The sequence below is a fragment of the Candoia aspera genome, chromosome 14 (assembly GCF_035149785.1).
Source record: "Candoia aspera isolate rCanAsp1 chromosome 14, rCanAsp1.hap2, whole genome shotgun sequence".
Classification (NCBI taxonomy): domain Eukaryota; kingdom Metazoa; phylum Chordata; class Lepidosauria; order Squamata; family Boidae; genus Candoia; species Candoia aspera.
In genome coordinates, this window is record NC_086166.1 from 8462530 (window position 1) to 8480849 (window position 18320).

The 18320-nt window shown below is 43.0% G+C and overlaps 2 protein-coding genes across 4 annotated transcripts in view; both read right to left on the reverse strand.

Annotated features, from left to right (window-relative positions):
* Window positions 1–12443, reverse strand: LOC134505451 (CTD small phosphatase-like protein 2-B). Of its 3 annotated transcripts, none has more exons than XM_063315150.1 (10): window positions 12329–12443; window positions 8690–8801; window positions 7577–7679; window positions 5935–6028; window positions 5275–5361; window positions 4613–4675; window positions 3026–3105; window positions 2146–2272; window positions 1198–1293; window positions 1–629 (listed from the first exon to the last, which is right to left on the reverse strand). In XM_063315150.1, the coding sequence occupies exons 2-10, from the start codon at window positions 8775–8777 to the stop codon at window positions 570–572; spliced, it is 798 nt and encodes a 265-aa protein (XP_063171220.1). In that variant the 5' UTR covers window positions 8778–8801; window positions 12329–12443; the 3' UTR covers window positions 1–569. The 3 variants fall into 3 exon arrangements, with proteins under 3 accessions (XP_063171220.1, XP_063171219.1, XP_063171221.1); XM_063315149.1 differs by having other exon boundaries at window positions 4613–4699; XM_063315151.1 differs by lacking the exon at window positions 8690–8801 and having other exon boundaries at window positions 4613–4699; window positions 12329–12434.
* Window positions 11840–18320, reverse strand: part of RRN3 (RRN3 homolog, RNA polymerase I transcription factor) — an 18034-nt gene continuing 11553 nt past the window's right edge. Inside the window, exons 14-18 of the mRNA XM_063315147.1 lie at window positions 17116–17300; window positions 16475–16583; window positions 14950–15102; window positions 13835–13922; window positions 11840–13502 (exon numbers count right to left, since the gene is read on the reverse strand). Of these exons, the coding sequence (XP_063171217.1) occupies window positions 13347–13502; window positions 13835–13922; window positions 14950–15102; window positions 16475–16583; window positions 17116–17300 (691 nt within the window). The 3' untranslated portion in view covers window positions 11840–13346. The remainder of the gene's footprint in view (window positions 13503–13834; window positions 13923–14949; window positions 15103–16474; window positions 16584–17115; window positions 17301–18320) is intronic.

Here is an 18320-nt window from a genome sequence, read left to right on the forward strand (position 1 = left end):
GAAAACAAATCTCATTTTATTACTTGTTTATGACATTGCACTTACAGTTGAAAGACAATAGCAGAAATAAAACACAAAAAGAAGTATTTTTGTACAAAGAACCTCTTCTGCAAAGCCCAGCCTCTTAAAAATGGTGTTAATGCTGTATGGAAGCCTTTTGATGAGTCAGAAACCATATATTTATATCTGCTTTGTGCATTTGCAGAAGCCAAGAAATAAACAGATTGAGGTACTTGGAAGACATTCCTTCCAAGCACACCTCAAAATATATTGCCAGCAGGAGAAAGATGGGTACATACATAATGGATGGAGCAATATTGGTTTCTCTCCCTACTTAGATATCAAAAGAAAGACCATTTTGGTGCATCCGTTGTTTCCCTGAAATGGTAACAAATGCACCAAGTGATTCAACGGCTCATCACCCCCCAGACTTCTATCCATTTCAAGGCAACAGAACTGAAACAGGTCCTCTGGGATAGCTGGCCAAAAATATCCAAGCTAGGTTATGATTTAAGCTCTTTGAGAGTTTAAATTAAATTTGAAGAGGTTACTCATAACAGAAGCGGGCGTTATATCTCAGCCTTCCCCTGGCCACGATGTTTTCTCTCTATTTCAGTGCGAATGTCAACCTGCAAACACAACATAAATACATAAAGGTATAATTTTAGTTCCAAATATTACTGGCTACAGAGATAGCTGCAAAGTCACTGTATTTTCTTTCACTCCGGTCCATCTTTGGTTTTAAAAGATCAGAATGTTTTTTAAAATATGCACATCTTTCTGTATCCAGCAGTTTACCGTTGGAACCATCGGCCTAAAGCGATAGCGGCTGTTGCTCTTTTAAACAAAGGGTGGATAGTCATCTGCCAGGGAGATTTAATTAGGGTTCCTGTGCCATGCACAGGGTTGGACTCATGGACCTGTCCCGCTCTATGACACTATAATCCAGAAAAAGAAAGCCCCCCAAATGTAAATAATGTGTCTGATTCCTAGATATGCATCAGGAAAAAAAAATCACAGCTGCCATGTTTGAAGTTTCCATCTAAGAGGTTGAGGATAGATCATAAAAATAATAAAAAAATAAAAACAAATAAAAAACTGGAATCTTTTCAGTATATAATCTCATCGCTCCCAGCGCTTGCCCATTCAGCTCTGTGGCTTCTCCATTCATTCTGATCAGTCACTTACTGTACTTACTGCCTGGCTAATCGTTTGGAGCGCTGGAATAAGGTGAAGCAATTCTTTGTCTTGGGAATCACCCTCCCACTTAGGGACCACCACCACATTGGACATCTAGACAGAAAACAGGAGACAAGAACATTCATTTAGAAATTTACCTTTAATTCTGTATCAGGCAGAGGCCAAGCAAGTCAGAAGCTTTAAATAGCTGAGTTTCCACCACCATCAGATCAGTTGTTTATTCTGGCAACTAACTCCATTAAAGAGCAAGAATGGGCAGACTGAAGTCCACGATCCATGTGCAATTTCCCCAAAACTTTCCTTTCTTGTTGTTCCCCTTCGAAAATGAGTGTGACTTTCACTAGCGCAATTGCCTCCAATGACTGGGGCGATCTTTTGCCATTTGGAGGAGGAAAAATGCAAAACCTACCACAAAAACTCTAAAGGTTCAGCTTTAAAAAAGAAACAAGCCCACAGACCCAATTTTTATTTTTAAAGTGTAATGCAGGAGCTCCCTATTTGCGCAGGATCACAGCTCCACACATTTCACATCAATGTTTTTCAACCTTGGCAACTTTGGGATGCATGGACATCGACTCCCAGAATTCCCCAGGCAGCACTGGGTGGGGAATTCTGGGAGTTGAAGTCCATGCATCTTAAAGTTGCCAAGGTTGAGAAACACTGCTCTAAACCATTAACAGCTAGCTCCAACTTTTGAAATGTTGCCAACCACCGATTTGAAAGCACCCTAAGGGATCCATGTTCATATACAAGCAGGATGCACATATGCACCTTCCTCATGAAAAAAATCAGAGAGTGGGTGATGGAGAAAACTTCTACCAGAGACCCTGAAGGGAAATATTCCAAGTCAAAATGTTCTGTCCCAAGCTACAGAAACCCATGGGATGGCTTGCTACGGGGCAGTATCCTCTCTTGTGATGTTGAGGAACCACACCTGGTCATCACCTGGTAGGGGAACGCTTGCAGGTAAGTTGCAACCGCCACAGTCCTATCCAGACCTCTTTCCAATACTGACAAGTCCTTTACATAGGAACCATGGCTACAGAGACAGTCCTCTTGATACAGCTGGTGCCTTGGAAGAAAACAAGACAGGCGTGAGGAGATAAAGCTGAGGAGCATCCAAGAAATTTAACCTTTTCAAGTCTTGTCTTGACCCGTTATTTCTTCGGCTGCTACCACTTCCTCAAAACCCTGCCTAGAAAACAAGGAAAGACTCAAAGATCTCACCTGGTTTCTCTGAGACTAACCCAATCTAACCAGCAGGAAGACCTGCGGCAACGTAGAAAGAAACTTAGAAAGAAAATTTGCTAAACTTAAGGTGTTGGGTGACCCATCTGATTTAATTCTATGTTCTTCAGGAAAAGTTGAGTTAAATTTTTTAAATAGTTTTTATTAAAAGATTGTTTACAGTAATAAAGAACCTACAGTATAAATTTATAGAAAAGAAAGAGGGTAAAAAAAGATATAAAACAAGCAAAAAAGGAAGTAGAGAAAAGGAAAGAAAAGTATATAAAGAAGTGGCTTCTTTACAGCAGTTACATGAATTTATCATCTATCCTCACTAAGATTACATATAATTCTCTCTTCCCATATTCTTCCCTTTCCAATCATCAAATCTATAAGTAAGTCATCAATTCTTTTTTTTCCATTTTCAGCAAAAAGTCCATAAAGGGTTTCCAATCACTAATAAATGTATTTGTTGTCTTCTCCCTAATCAAATAATTTTGCCATTTTCTGCAAATTCTGTCATCTTCCCCAGTGAAAAGTTGAGTTAAAAATTAACACAGTGGTGGCCAAAGATGCTGTATTCCAAGGGCTTCATCACCTGATCAGCTTTCTCCGTGGTCCAAGGACCTTCAAAATTTTATCAACATAATCTTGCTTGGCAGTGGTGAACACAAAGATCTAAAAAGAAATAGGAAGAAGGATTTCTCAGCAGGTTTTGGAACATCCAAAGTAATCCTCTGACATTATGTTGTGACCAATGATTGATTTTAAGTAGAGAAGCCAAGACACCAGCCCTCTTTCCTCAAATTCTTTTTATTTACTTCAAGTATTAACTGAAGAATTTGAGCTGAAATGGTTTAGGACTTTCCAACCATACTTTTGCCTTTATCACAAAGCCACAAAAAAATCTTAAGGATCATTTTATGTCAGGCTCTAATGTGGGGTGGGGAACATGATGCTTGTGGAGGCCAATGCATTCTGGACCTATGGAATGTTACGTAGAAACCCAAGATGTTTAATTTTTAGCTTTTGTTTGTTTGCTTCAGGGCAGGAGGAGAACTATCTGCAACCGGCAGAATGGCAGATATTGCCGACTTCTACTAGCTGTACTTCCTAGAAATGCTGGCAGTTCTTGTTTAACATCTGGAGGGCTAGAATTGGCCCCTGGAATCCAGGGAGCTTTATAAATAAAGATGATGGGTGAGTAGAGGTCTCCAAGCCTTTTGCAAAATTCCAGATGTGTCCATCAGCCTCAGCATTTAGCCACAGCATCTGCCTTTGCTCCTGGAGAAAGGAAGAGCACAGATTATTACCCTACACCGTACCAAGCTTTGGCAGGTTCTGGCTCTCATGCTACGCCATAATGCAGTTGGCTTGTTTATGGTTTAGTGTGTTGGATGAATCGGCAACTGTGGTTTGCAATGCAAACAATGGTTCATGGCTTAGCCTATCATGCAATCCTGGGCCAACCGTGGTTATTGAGTAAAGGTTAAATATGTTGGAATTATCAGGGGGTCAACTCAGCATTGTCTCATAAGCATAAAAAGGGGGTTTCTCTAGTAAACGCATCTCTATTGTGCTTGTGGGATGTCACATGGGTCACCTGATTTCCACTTCCTCCTCCTCCATGGGTTTGGGGATTAACGATCTCCATTACCTTTTGGCACACCTGCAAGCAGGAGGTGCTGCAGAATGCAGCTCTCATCCTTTCATCTTGCTTGCACACAGACATTTCTATTTCCATAGAAAATGTCTACAAAGAACCAGTGATGAATAAGTGCTTTCTACTATGAAGCTACTTGTATCCAGATCTACTGAATAAATGTAAGCTATCTCTTTTTTCTTCATCTAACTACTGTGTGAAGACTGAATTATTTTCTGAACATAATTAAGCTTAGTGTGCAAGTTTCTTTCTTGGTTCATGCTTCTGCTTTGCAAGATTGTTGTTAGCTGCTTGGAGTTCTTTTATGAACCTTTAAAAACTCCATCAAAATAAACCTTGTGAACCCAGCCTCTTTGTCTATTTAGCCCAGCATGGGACTTAAACTCAAGGCCTTCTGCTTGGAAGACACATGCATTGCCTCTGACCCGTAGTCACTTCCTGGATCTTTAGCCATCTTCTACAGGTGCTCTGCATCATATTCAACTCAGCACAGATCAAATTTAGTTGCAGTAGGGCACATACCTCATAGATTTTGGCCAGGGCTTCTAGAAATTCAGGGAGGTGCGGTCTCAGCTTTATCGAAACCTCAAAGAGACAAGAGTCCAGAAACTGAAATGAGGGGACAGTTAACTCTAAGTCCCCCAACACAACCCCGATAAACCCATACTAATTCAGAGGGATTTCTAATTGCTAATGATTAAACTGAAATTATGAAAATAGGATGATCTACTACCTCCAAATTAAATTTGTCCTTTCCCACTCCAAACAAAGCAGAGTCATTCTTATTGTCCAAAAATACCCATGTGGCCTTTTGTAAATAACTGAGGCTTAGAGGCTGGTGTTTGGCTTTGTAGCGTACTAAACTCTTTTTTTTTTTAATTTTGATTTTCTAAAAATTAAGCTAACGAAGGAAGGAACCTACGCAAACATGGTGCGTGTGTGTGTGGTGGTATAAGCACTAGAACTGCATTAGAACTCACAGTCTCCTGGTTTCTAATCCAGCACCTTTACCACTACACCAGACGCTGTCACATAAACCAGCAATTGACTGCTAAAGACAGAAAGCCAAATCCACACTGTCTTTGAATAATGTCAGATGAGAACTATGCACATTTTCAGAGATACTCGCCAGCTGGGGCCTCATGCCCTGATAAAAGTGGAACTCCATCTCCATAGATACTAACCTGATAGTACTTATCCTGGAAAGGTGTGATGAATGTTGAGGCATTATCCCAGACAGCTGTCAAGGAGGACAATGCCAATGTGCCTTCCTGCAGAAGATACACATGAAACAATGCTGGAGATTAAAACATGAACCAGTGTTTTGCATAAGGGTCTCGTGCAAGAGAGATTTTCAGCCTAGGAGATCTGTGAGTTCAAGACACCCAAAGAACAGCAAAACATCTTTGACTTGTGACAGCAAACTTCACTGCAGATGCTCTACGCACTGCTAGGCCATCTCTTGCTAGCTATAAAACACCTCTTCAACCTTCAAATTAAGAGAGCAAAGGGAAATTTGACTTGGAAAATGTAGCTGGGGTTGGGGACAAGAGCTATAAACTTGGAATGAGTCTAGAAATTCTGTATATTTCCCATGGGACAAGTACAAAGCTAGGTTTGTGGAGCTATCATATTCTGTAGCCTTCAAAATAAAGCATTTTGGCTGTATTTTATTTAAAACAGGTTCTCTCAAATCCTGGATCCCAAAGTATTTTATATCAAGTTAGTTTTTACAACCGATGACATCCAACAGGCAAACTCTAAATGAAAGTTGAAGGGAAGAGCAGGTTCCCCTCAACCACTGGAGAAGTAACAGATGCTTCAGATGGTTTGAAGCGCTTTACCACTTCCAAGACCAGTGTATTCTTCGGGGTACGACGCATCTTCCTTGGAATGGCCCTCATCCGGAGTTTCTGAATGACTCTCGGGTGGGTAAACCTGGGTCAAAGAAGGGAAAGCATTTGTTGTCAGCTGGAATTATCTGTCCTTCTTTTTCTTGTTGAGGTTCATCACCTTTCCATTGCTGTTCACAGGTAGGTAAGTTTTATCGTTTTAATCATAGATCATAACAATATAGCGCAGCATAAAGTTCACAGGTGTCATTGAGAGGCAAGCTCATCACGCCACAGAAATTATGGAGAGCTCTATTATAGAAGACCTAGTTGGATGGGTATTTCATATTCTGCAGCCTTCAAAATACAGCTTTTCATGTATTTCAAACTGCTCCTCTTGGATCCCAGAGTATTTCATATTAGGTTTTTTTTTTACATAGATTGTTTCCAGTAGATAAATTCTAGGTAGTTTCTCCTCAACCATGAGAGAAAAGAGCAGGAAACCAGATTAGAAACCATCTCCCTTACTTGAATCTGTTTAGTATTTCATGCAGATGCACACCTTAATAACCCATGGCTTATCTGTTGAGTAAGTCACAATTTTGAATAAGTCACTCCATTTTGCATTATTGATTTACTTGTTTGTTTATTTTCTATCCCGCCTTTATTATTTTTATAAATAACTCAAGGCGGCAAACATACCTAATACTCCCTCCTCCTCCTGTTTTCCCCACAACAACAACCCTGTGAGGTGGGTTGGGCTGAGAGAGACTGACTGGCCCAAAGTCACCCAGCTGGCTTTCTTGCCCAAGGTGGGACTAGAACTCTCCTGCCACGCCTGATTGGCTCTTGGGCTGAGAGAGAGTGACTGGCCCAAAGTCACCCAGCTGGCTTTCTTGCCCAAGGTGGGACTAGAACTCTCCTGCCACGCCTGATTGGCTCTTGGGCTGAGAGAGAGTGACTGGCCCAAGGTCACCCAGCCGGCTTTCATGCCTAAGGCGGAACTAGAACTCACCACCTCCTGGTTTCTAGCCCATTGCCTTAACCACTAGTTTCATTTGGCTTAGCATGGTTTGTGAATCTAGCCAACTGTGGTTTATAAAGCATGGTTTATGAAAGGATGTCAAGCAAACCCAGGCATCTGTATTTTATTCAACAAATACAAATACTATTTAACCATTACACAAACCATGCCTTAGTGTGACTTGTGAAGCAGATCTGAATCAAAACACTGATCCATCTAGATCAATGTAGTAGCTGCTGACTAGGTTCATACATTGCATTAGGCCCTAACAGGGGTTTTGCTTAGTGGGTTGTATAACCAAGACCATTCTGCATGGGTTGAGTTACCTATGGCTTAACTAGCTGTGATTAAAAATAATTCATGGCTGGGTAAGGCATAGGAAACCAGACTATTATGGACTGTTCAACAAGCTATGGTTAAAACATGGTTTGCACTGGTCAATCCCAGTGAGTGAGTGACCAAAAAATTATCCAGCATTTCACAAAGAGTTTCCTCCAACTTCCCTGGAGATGTGAAGGACCCAACCTGGGGTGTTATGCATGTTATGTAGCTGACACCTCCCTACGTCCTCCATTATTTCAGCCTCCAGAGATGGGAACCAGCAAAGTGGATGCCGGTGACATCACTTACATGTTCAATTCATCAACTCCAGATGGTGCTCCATGCAAGGGGTCTCCTAAATACGTGGCATCTCCCTGGGGCTTCTCTGCTGGTAATTTGGGAGTTTCTGGGCCTGCAAGAAAGATACTGCTGTAAGCTTTTGAATCAGATAGCTTTCAGAGGTTCCTTCTAAGTCTGTGAGGTTTGAGAAAAATGTCTGCAGGTGAATGACGCAATAAAGCATTTTTTAGAACCTCTGGAGGTAGAAATACATCTATACATATTTTAAATCAATCAATCAATATGGGTTCTTGAAGCAAGACTGGAGGAATTGTTCAAAGAGCAGACTTCCCATGGATCAAGCCATCTTATATGTCCAGGGAGCAGAAAGACAGGATAAAGCAATGTGAAAAGTCAGTGGTAAGCAGACTGAGGGAGACCCAAAGCTAGAAATGGTGCCGGTCCATCCTATTTTGGAAGCCTCTAGAACTACCTCTGACCAGTTGAAAGTAAGGGCAGAGCTCCTGTCATTTTGAGAGGGGAAGCAAACAAACAAAATCTAGGCCAGGCCCACAAGCCATGTGACCATTGCCCCTACCAGCTATCAAAACATTGCCAACTTGTGTGAAAGCAAACCAGATGCCAATGGACAGTTCTGGAACAGGAATTGAGGTCCCATAACACGCCTAGCCAGATCAGTCAAGGGCCTAGCAGCTGCAGATGGACAAAATGCTGTTTGGTTAGTGCCATGTTTCTCAACCTCGGCCACTTTAAGGTGTGGGGACTTCAACTCCCAGAATTCCCCAGCCAGCATAGCTGGCTGGGGAATTCTGGGAGTTGAAGTCCCCACACCTTAAAGTGGCCGAGGTTGAGAAACACTGGGTTAGTGTCAACCATGGTGAGTGAGTTTATGTAGCTTAGCTGGTCAAGATAATCCATTTGGTTAGTTTTTGTCTCAGCCTCCTGCGCAAAGCTGGAAAGGGGGTTAGCCCTGTAGCCAGACTGTATCAGTGCAGCTTCAGAGGAAAAAGGGACTTTCTGCACTGCCAGCGACTTCAAATGGGGGAGTAATTTCAGGCATCGTAAGTCCTCCACTGAGGTTCTGTACTGTTCATTGCCTTTGGTTTGCTTTTCAGAACTCACCTGTGACTCCTGAGAAGGAGAAATAGCTTTCAAAGGGTACACAGCCTGCAGCCATGTTTCGGGGCTCCCAAGAACAAGATGGAAACATCTCAAGAAGCAGTTTCAATGGCCCCTGAAAGAAAGAGGGCAGGTACTGGCTGGGCAGCCTATTTGCATCAAGGAGGAGAAAGTCCTACAGAGCAGGTGGGGAGCATGGCTGTTCTTCTTCTTCTCCAGCTGTTCACTAGTGACCTGATCTGCTAATTTCAGGTGGGGAAGTCACTCTCTGCCTAATGCTAATGCTTTGGCTGTCTGCAGATCACACAGTTATTAAAAGCACAGCGTCAGGGATATGCAGCAGCTTGCATGCCTGCCAACTTCCTTATACCCAAGGCCTTCTAGTGCAAGTGAGATCTTCACCTTGCTAAAAATCCAGACAAATTGGGAGCACTGTCTGGAACCATTGCAAATTATCCATCCCCGCCAGATTGCTAGAGCGAAATACAAACAGGGGTGCCCATAGAGTCCCTTTGTCTCTTCTGAATCTCTCGAACTGTATTCCCTTGTTGGTTTTCCCCAAATTATGTGAAGAACCTGAAGTACAGGTAATAACTGGGACATCCTCTGTAGCCAAATTCCCGAGCAAACTCCAGATAAAATATTGACGCGTATAGATCTTCTGTGTCCCCATAATTTCTACTCAAAAGGAGTTAACATGCTAGTTAAAATGTGCATAAAACAGACACCAAAAAAGGTACATCAAGGTTGGGGGGTTCCAACGGTAATCCTAATCAGATTTAATTAAATTCAGTAGGAATCAGGCTCTATTGAGGTCAGTGTGCTTACTCTGATTTAATTCATGAAACATGCTGAAGTTTTAAGAAAAACAATGGAAGCTTAGTCGTTCATCAGAAATGCAGACTTACAAAGCTTTCCTTATCCTAGAAAGTATTATCATGAAGCCTGTCCAAATAGAAGTGTGCAGTCTCTGCTTCCTTGCTTTACTTGTTGTCTAACTTTGTCTATCCTTGTACACCTTAAAATTTGAAAGCTTCATTATTACCTCATTAACTTGGCAGATCCAGGGGGGAGGTCTTTATTACTTTGATCGCTGATGTCATTCATCTTGCTCTTGAGGATGGTGAAGAGAGGGAAGGAAAGCCTTAGATTCACTATATGAATCTAGTCAGTGTGGGTTGAAAGCCATGTAGCTTATTCAGCCAACCACAATTAAAGCCAACCATGGCTTGTTTAGCTTTCTCTAAAGTCCCTCTCCCTCCCGGTTCTACACTGCCCAGTGCAAGTAAGATGGGGTAGCTCTTACTCCACACTCAGACTGCTTGTTGGGGGCTACAAAAACAGCAGAACACTGTAATTTTTAAGGCAACAAACAAATTCATTTGGAACTTTCTAAGACAGGTATTCAAACTCACTTTTTAAACACAGCCAAGGCAACACAGGTAAGAGTCGTGGAGAAGGTAAGGAGAAGGTGAAATTAACTGGACAGGAAAAACGTTTTGCCCTTAAAGGGACAAAGAGCCCCTTGGAGAAGTCCTGATGTGTTTTAAAATCTCATTTTTAAAGCACAGACATGGGTATCTGTTCATCACATTAGGATGCTTGCACAGGGCCATTTGTGGCTATTTGATTTTTGTTTCCAATGTGCAACTATATGCTTCTACTAAAGAATCTCCTAGGTAAGTAAGAACTTTATTTATCTCATTTCATTTCTATATCCGTCAGCACTTAGGTGCCTGAGTTTGCTAGTGAAGGAAATTATGAAGTTGCCCTTTCATCACTGACTTAAGTTGTCCAAACTATTCTCCTTCCATTTTCTCCTGCTCAGGAGAAACCAGCCCAATGCCAGTGAGTTGTGAGAGGTTTGCACAGGCAAAGCAGTTTCACCCCTTTTGTCCTGTTGGGGCTCTTGTGTCTTTGATAAATAGCTTCCTGATATTTGATCTGTGCAGGTTTTACCATCCCTTACTGCTGGGGGGAGAGGGGAACATTTTCTACTGATTTTTTTTCTCAGCCATACCACAGAAGACTTTGCCAGAAACGAAAAAGGATCTACTCTAGGGCAAACCATAGAGGACATGGCCACACCTTAATCAGCTATCATCAACCCCCCTCTTGAGATCATCCCAAATGTTTAGTGATGTGGTTGTGGAAAATCTGTTGCAGAAAAACTGTCCTTCTTTCAGCTAAAGACCAGTGGAAATTCTGTCAAGAGTCCCAATCTAATATTGGTTGCCAAGCTTCTAATTTAAAGGGTGGAAGCTGGAGCTCTTGACAAGGTGTCAATGCAAGCAAAAAAGCCAAGAAACTGCTGGGCAGAGGACTAAGGAAATATTATCAAGTGTTGCAGGGATTGTGTTGGTGGGACAACCTGTCTCCCTGTGTTCTGGAAAGGGAGGGCAGTGGTAAGGAGACCACGTCCCTCCAGTTATTAATGTATAACTCTTAACATCACTGACTCTCATTATTCGAGCATTTCCAATTTGTTGGCATCCCTAACTCAAGACTATTGAGTTGACTATCATCAAGACTATTCATAAATGATGACTAGACAATCTGTGACCTGTCGAGTCACCATTTCAGAGATATTTCCTTACCAGATTCCTCAATGCCTTCAACAATGGCAGAGCTCCTAATGTACTGGAAAAGTTCTTAAAAATTCAGGGAGAGATGGATCTGCCTTGAAAGTAGCCCATGTTGAACTGTATAGCTCAAACATCAGGAGCTGACTACAGGAAGTGCTTGATGATGTTTGGTATCGTCATAAAATGTATTATGTTAATTTCTAGGTCATAAAATGTTTTATAACGTTTACCAAATTTCTATTCCACAAGAGTCATGGGTACTGGATTTGAGCGCATTCTTTAAGTTAGCCCATTTGAGGTACCTTGCTTCCAAAACAGTTGCCCTACGATGCACCGTTTTGCCCAGTTAAAGGTTACAAAGTATCAAACAAAGTTTTAGTAGTATATAGATCAAGGGATCACTGAGGAAAGGGTAACCCTCTTTGACCAAAGTAAATGATGAACCCCACCCTTTCCACATCAAGGGTTCTCTAACTTTGCAATGCCACAACCCCCTATACTGATAAATGGGTTTGTATGCTAACAATTTCGGAGGGGTACCAGTTGAGCAAAAAAAACCCAACTCACCTTTAATGTTTAATCTATATAATTAAAGAATGACAGAACCTTCCAGCTTTATCAAATGAAACATTTTCATTCAGAATAAAACAAATTCAAAACCTTTTTTGTTTTTAAATGGAAAGGATTTTTTGCTTAAGTCTTGCATAATTCCTGAAATCTGGGTTTTGTTTTTGAGATGACCACTCTCACGCCTTGTTCCACGTTGGTTTGGGTTGTTCTTTATAGCAGAAATTGTAGACTTTGTTTTTAGCCGGTCCAGGCACAATGGGACTGAGCTCTGAAGGCGGTGATCCAGCTTTGGGTGCAAAGCTTGAAGAATTATCAGCTTACCCAGGCAAAATGGGAGCAAGACCTTAAAAAATATCCTGCTTGGATATTTTTACATAAATATCTACACACACACACCCAATTTGTGACTCCCTCCTCCCTCAAATTTACTTCTTCCCCCTCTACGGGGTTGCAAGCCACTGTTTAAGAACTCCCTCTACATGATTACCTGGTTTCAGGGGGATACTTCTGTGATGCTGGAAACTGCTCTCAAGGGTCAGCATTTGAAATCTGAATTGCTGGGACTTGATGGAACAGGTGGACAGGTTATCTATGGAAAGTTCAGTCTTGGCAAGTACACTTACTGCAATTTTCACACTCTGGCTGTTGTACAGCAGACCTACCTACGCACTGCTGAAGCTAAACCTCTAGAGTCAATAGGGTAAACCAGACATTCAGGGTTGGCTCTACCATAAGCAGAGGGTGATCTGTCACCTCTGGCGACGAGGTTTTGGAAGAGAGCTGCACGCCGCACAGCTTGTCAAATATCTCCTCGGCTGGCTTACATCCTTCATGCTCAGTGGCAGATGCTCTGGACGATGGTGTTGATGAAAAAGCCAGCTGTCAGGCCAGTGTTTCTTCACACAGAACAGAGCAGATACTGTCCTGGTCTTCTGACCCAGGCAGCATAAAGTAGCAGCTCAGTAACAAAACCAGAATAATCACAAATCTTATTTCATACACCACTGAATATGAAGCTCTTAAATGGTTTTGGCATAACGTTTGACGCTCTGTCGTCTCCTCGGATTAAGCAGGAGTCTTGTAAAAGCTGTATTCAAAGCAGGTCTTTTTTTTTTAACCAAAAAAAGCAGAGCTGTGTGTTCTGACTAGCAAGTTTGCTTTAAAAATGTAGTTTTTTTTTTTTTTTTAAATCCATAGGTATCAACATGCAGAACTAATTCCATCATTCCCTGGATCGTAGTCTGTATTTAAACTCAGGGGATCTGTTCTGAATCGAAATATGGAAACCCTAAAGGAAAAAAATAATGTGAAAGGCTGATGGCTCTTCCACTTACACCTTCCTCTGGGTAGGTACAGAAAGCTTAGCGTACAATCCGTGTCCATGCTGCAGATTTTCAATCCTGCGGTCAGAACTGCTGCTAGAAATCAAGAGTTCTGAAAGCGTCCACCTCCCCTGCCAACGTCTCTGATAGAAACGTGGTCGTTGTCCGGCAGACCTCCAGAAGTCAGAGCTGCAACTGCAGAGGTGTCACTGGTGGTGAACCCAGACTGGTTTCTGAATTCTGAACAAGGGAGTTGAAAGAACTCGGCGTCACACCGATCAGGCCCTCGTGCTGGGGAGTTTCACCTTTCAGGAAGTCGTCTTCCTCTTCACCTTTGCCCTGCACAAATAGACACAACAGTTGGAAGAAAGAAGAAACGGCAACAGGATGGTCTAGAGAAAGGAAACACAAGCACTTTCCAATTCGCTTTTCATCACTGCTGTCCACCGAGGACTTGTGGCAATGGCTGCTGAACTACCATTCTCAGCAGGACCAGTGTTGAAGGACGCGGGGATGCTGGAGCTCACGATATCTGGGAGCTGGTCTAGGAGAACCACCTTCATTAGAAGGCCTCCCAGATGGGTGGGAATTAGCAGACTCCCCAGCCCTAGAGAAGAGCAAACGTCCTTCCAAAGGAAACAGGGCAATGGAGCTTGAGTGAAAATGCTCACCTCGTTAATGGGTTCTACAGCCTCTTGGAGGTCCTCGAGGCTCTGCTCTTCCCAAAACTGATACAAGGGATTAATTGTGTTCTTTGATCTGTAAAGCACATGAGAAGTATAGTACGTGAAAGAGGGCAGGAGAGGGAAAGACAAACATGAGGTGTTGCTTATCAGGAACTGTACCCAGAGTTGAGCACCTTTCGCTTGATGGGATATAAGTAAGTAGAAATTGGCTTGCAGGATAGACTCTAGATTAGGGATCCTAACTTGCATAAAAATAGAGCAACCTTGAAGGCTTGTTAGGAGATGGGTGATGTATTTCAAATTATAATAAAGCTTTGCTAAAGACCTTTCTGTACAGGTAGTCCTCACTTAATGACCATATGTTTAGCAATGGTTCAGACTTACGACAGCGCCGGAAAAACCCAACTTGCAACTGTCCTTGCACTTACAACTATCACAGCATCCCCATGGTCACATGATCACGATTTGGGTACTTGGCAACCAGATCGCATTTACAACCATTGCAGCGCCCCATGGTCATGGGATTGCCATTTTCAACCTTCCCGGCTGACTTCTGACAAGCGAAATCAATGGGGAACGGTGTGATTCACTTCACGACTGCTACAAAAGGTCATTAAGTCTGGCCAGATTCACTTAATGACCGTACTGCTTAGTGACTGGAACTCCAGGCCCAATTGTGGCCATTAAGCGAAGACTACCTGTATAGTCATTCAGAAGTCCCCAGCACCTACCATTTTTTTTTGCTCTTCTTACAGCTTGCACAACTGATTTACTGATAAAGCACAACCCCCCTTTTACATATATTACCAGTGCAAAATTTAGTTGCTTAGAAGCCTTCAAAGTAGAGAGGTCAATATTTCCCTACCTGACACCTTCCAGACATGACGGACTACAATTCCCATGATCCCTAGCCAGCACAGCCATTGGCTATAACTGGTGGGAGTGAAAGTCCAACGTGTCTGGAGGGCACTGGCTGGAGATGGCTGATAGGGATGAAACACAAAGCCAGGGAAAAAAAAATGACAGCTTTCCCACCGGAGCTGAAAATAAGAAACAAGGCATGTTTCAGGTGAGGGTTACCCATTTCTCAAACCACGCACCTTTTGAGGATGTAAGGATCGAAGGGGAAAAAACTGTCAAGGGGGTTTGTGACTGTCTCAACAGGATCTCCTCCACAACTGCTTCGGACAACTGGCAATACTTGTCTCCGGTTTCTCTCAATGATGGTGTCACAAAAGGCTACCTGGTACTTCCTAGAAGAAGAAGATAAAAACTGGTAATTTTTTTTATTCACGAACAAACAGCCGTTGACAGACTGTTTCATCTGCGTTTCGCAGAAGGGCTCCTGAGGGCAAGGCACAGTAACATCTTTTCCCTTGGCTATCCGCACGCTTCTCTTTCATCGTTCCAGTACTATAGCTGTCTTCTGAGTTAGTAAACAGACAGTATCCCAAACTACAGGTAGTCCTCGCTTAATGACCACAGTTGGAACTGGAATTTCAGTTGTTAAGCAAAATGGTCATTAAGCAAATCTGACCCAATTTTACAACCTTTTTTGCAGCGGTCATTAAGCAAACCACGTGGTTGTTAAGCGAATTACGAATAATTGATTTTGCTTATCGGAAGCTGGCCGGGAAGGTCGAAAATGGTGATCATGTGACCATGGGACACTGCGATGGTCATAAATGCAAACCAGTGGCCAAGCACCCAAATCATGATCCTGTGACCACAGGGAAGCTGCAACAGTCCTAAGTGTGAGGACCGGCCGAAAGTCAGTTTTCCCCCCTTTTGCTGACATTTTCTTTAAACTGGGACACGGCCTGGAATGCTTGGGGGAAAAAACCCAGGATGCCAGTGAAATAAGGCTAGAGTTTCTGCCATGAAAGAGAAAAGTTCTTCTCAAACAAGTACCTTCTCCTTCCTCCAGGCTCAGAGGTGGACATATGAGGTTGCTATCCTTGCCCTGGCTAGGCTACGAATGTGGAAACGGAGTAGGCCAAAGACCTGGATCTTTATCCACGTTTGCTTCCACAGGCTAATGAACGTTGTTGGACATGTCGAATCCTTTCCCTCAGTCAAAGTTCTTGGGGAAAAACCCTTCCAAGCAAATTCCTTAGAATTATACTTAGGAGCACCTTTAGAATATTAGTGTTTTGAATCAACTCTCTGATGCTAATTTTGGGTGGAAGGGAGAGGATCAAAAATACCAGCTGGTCAATGCAACTGAGTTCTCAGAAATTCCTTTTTTTTTTCCGTTACTCTTAAATAGAGTCATACTGATCCAAGAAACATCAGCTGACACTGTGAATTCTTGAGGAAACACAATCCCGTGCATGTGCGGTAGGGGGAGGGAGGGCTCCAGAATGCACGTCAGGCACGAAGTGGCAGATTCTGAAGGGGCGTGTGAGCAAAAGCAGGGCCTGCAGACGATATGCCTCTACCCTTCTGCGCTCAAGAAACGCCTTTGAGTGACTTAGAACAGGGGAGGAGGACAAATGTGCCCCCACTATCACCCCATTTCAGTAGGCATTCAGTAAATGGACAGAGTCCCTCTACAACACACTCCAGGTTTTACAGAAAAAGGGGTTGTTGACATAAACTTTGCAAGAAAGAAAACAATTTTACCTGGCGAGGGCAGCAAAAAGACTCACAATGGTAGGCAAGCACACCTTCAGAGGGTTTAACTGACACATAACAACGCGTTCAAAGTTCAGGCTCTGCAGGTAGGCCAAACCTTCAAAACAGAAGACCAAAGGAATACACTACATCAAGTCAGGGCTTTCTAAAAAGTGCTACATTTTACAAAGTTTAATGCAGGGGTTCCCTGAGGCCTGAAAAATATTTCCAAGGTTCCTCCAGGTCTGAGAGGTTGAGAAAGGCTGCTCTAGAGGTTTTGGCCTTTAATCCCCATCAACCCCAACTGGTGTGGCCAATGGGAGAGGACCATGGGAATTGACTTTTTCCCCAAGCTGCCCCACATCCAACAGATCTAGGCAGCAAACACTGGAACAAAGCAATCAGTTAAAAAAAGTCACAACAAATACAGTGACACTCCTGTTAAAAATCATCATGGCAATCCCATTCAGCTTTGGCCACAGACACGAGGGAGTAAAAGCATTCTGGGTGAATTGTACTCCAAAACATCTGGAGGGCACCACATTGCCTAACGCTGCTCTAACACACCTCCCAGGAAGCGTTTGGGATCCAGGCCAGAAACAGACGTGTTCTGCCCACGTGCTCTCCTGGTCTGGTGAACTTGTGCTCACCTTTCTTGAGATTTCCATCCAGGATCTGCTTGTGGCGAAAGATGACCACGTAGAAGACAGCCTGGCAGGCTGCGTAGAAGGGACCGTGGAGGGCAACATCACAAAATGCCCGGGATCCCGTGCCGTGGTTGTCGATGTATGTGTGCAGCCAGCTGACCAGCAAGTCTAGGCAGGCTTTCACTGTCCTGAAATGATTAAAAAAACAAAAAACAAAACAAAACTGGGTAAGTAGCCGAACAGGGGAAGAGTGGATTGAGGGCTGGACTAGAAGTAGGAAGGTTTACGTGGAGATTCAGCCTTAGGGATTCAGACTGTCCTTCAGCTTTAACCTTCTTCCCAAGGTTGCTAGAAGGATATACAGGCAGTCCTCGCTTAATGACCACAACCGGGACTGGAATTTTGGTTGCTAAGCAAAGTGGTCATTAAGTGAATATGACCTGATTTTACCTTTTTTGCAGTGGTCGTTAAGCGAATCACCATGATTGTTAAGCAAACTACGTGGTCATTAAGTGAATCATGAAGCTCCCCACTGATTTTGCTTGCCAGAGGCCGGCTGGGAAGGTTGAAAATGGCGATCACGTAACCATGGGATGCTGCGATGGTCATAAATGCGAACCAGTTGTCAAGCACCCAAATCATGATCATGTGACCGCAAGGACACAGCAACGGTTGTGAGGACCAGTCGCAAGTTGGTTTTTTCAGCACCGTTATAAGTCTGAACTGTCACTAAATGAATGGTTGCTAAGTGAGGACTACCTGTAATAGGAAAGGAAACCCCCATCTTAAAGGACAGAACAGCTAACAATGAAACACTGCAGCAGCCAAAAAAGCAGTGTTTTTATGAGGGCCCCTACCATGAAGCAAAGAGCAAAAACTGCAAAATGGAAAAGGTGTGCCAGTCATCTTCTAAATGTGCTCAACTCACACCAATTTGCTAATTCCATGACCTAGCAAGATTAACACCAGGGATGACAGAACTCGTATTTCGTGAGCACAGCTAACTTGGCATAAAACAAACTTTGATTGGGTTTATATACTGGTCTAGTATGATTTGTTTGTTAATAGCTTAGTTGGATGCATGAGCCAACCCATCATGGACTTGGCATTATAGGCTGGCTAGAGACAAGGGCTTGTTCCATAAAACATAATCAAACGAAAACCACTGGTGAGGGACCAGTCCCTTTATTATGATGCTTGCCACAAGA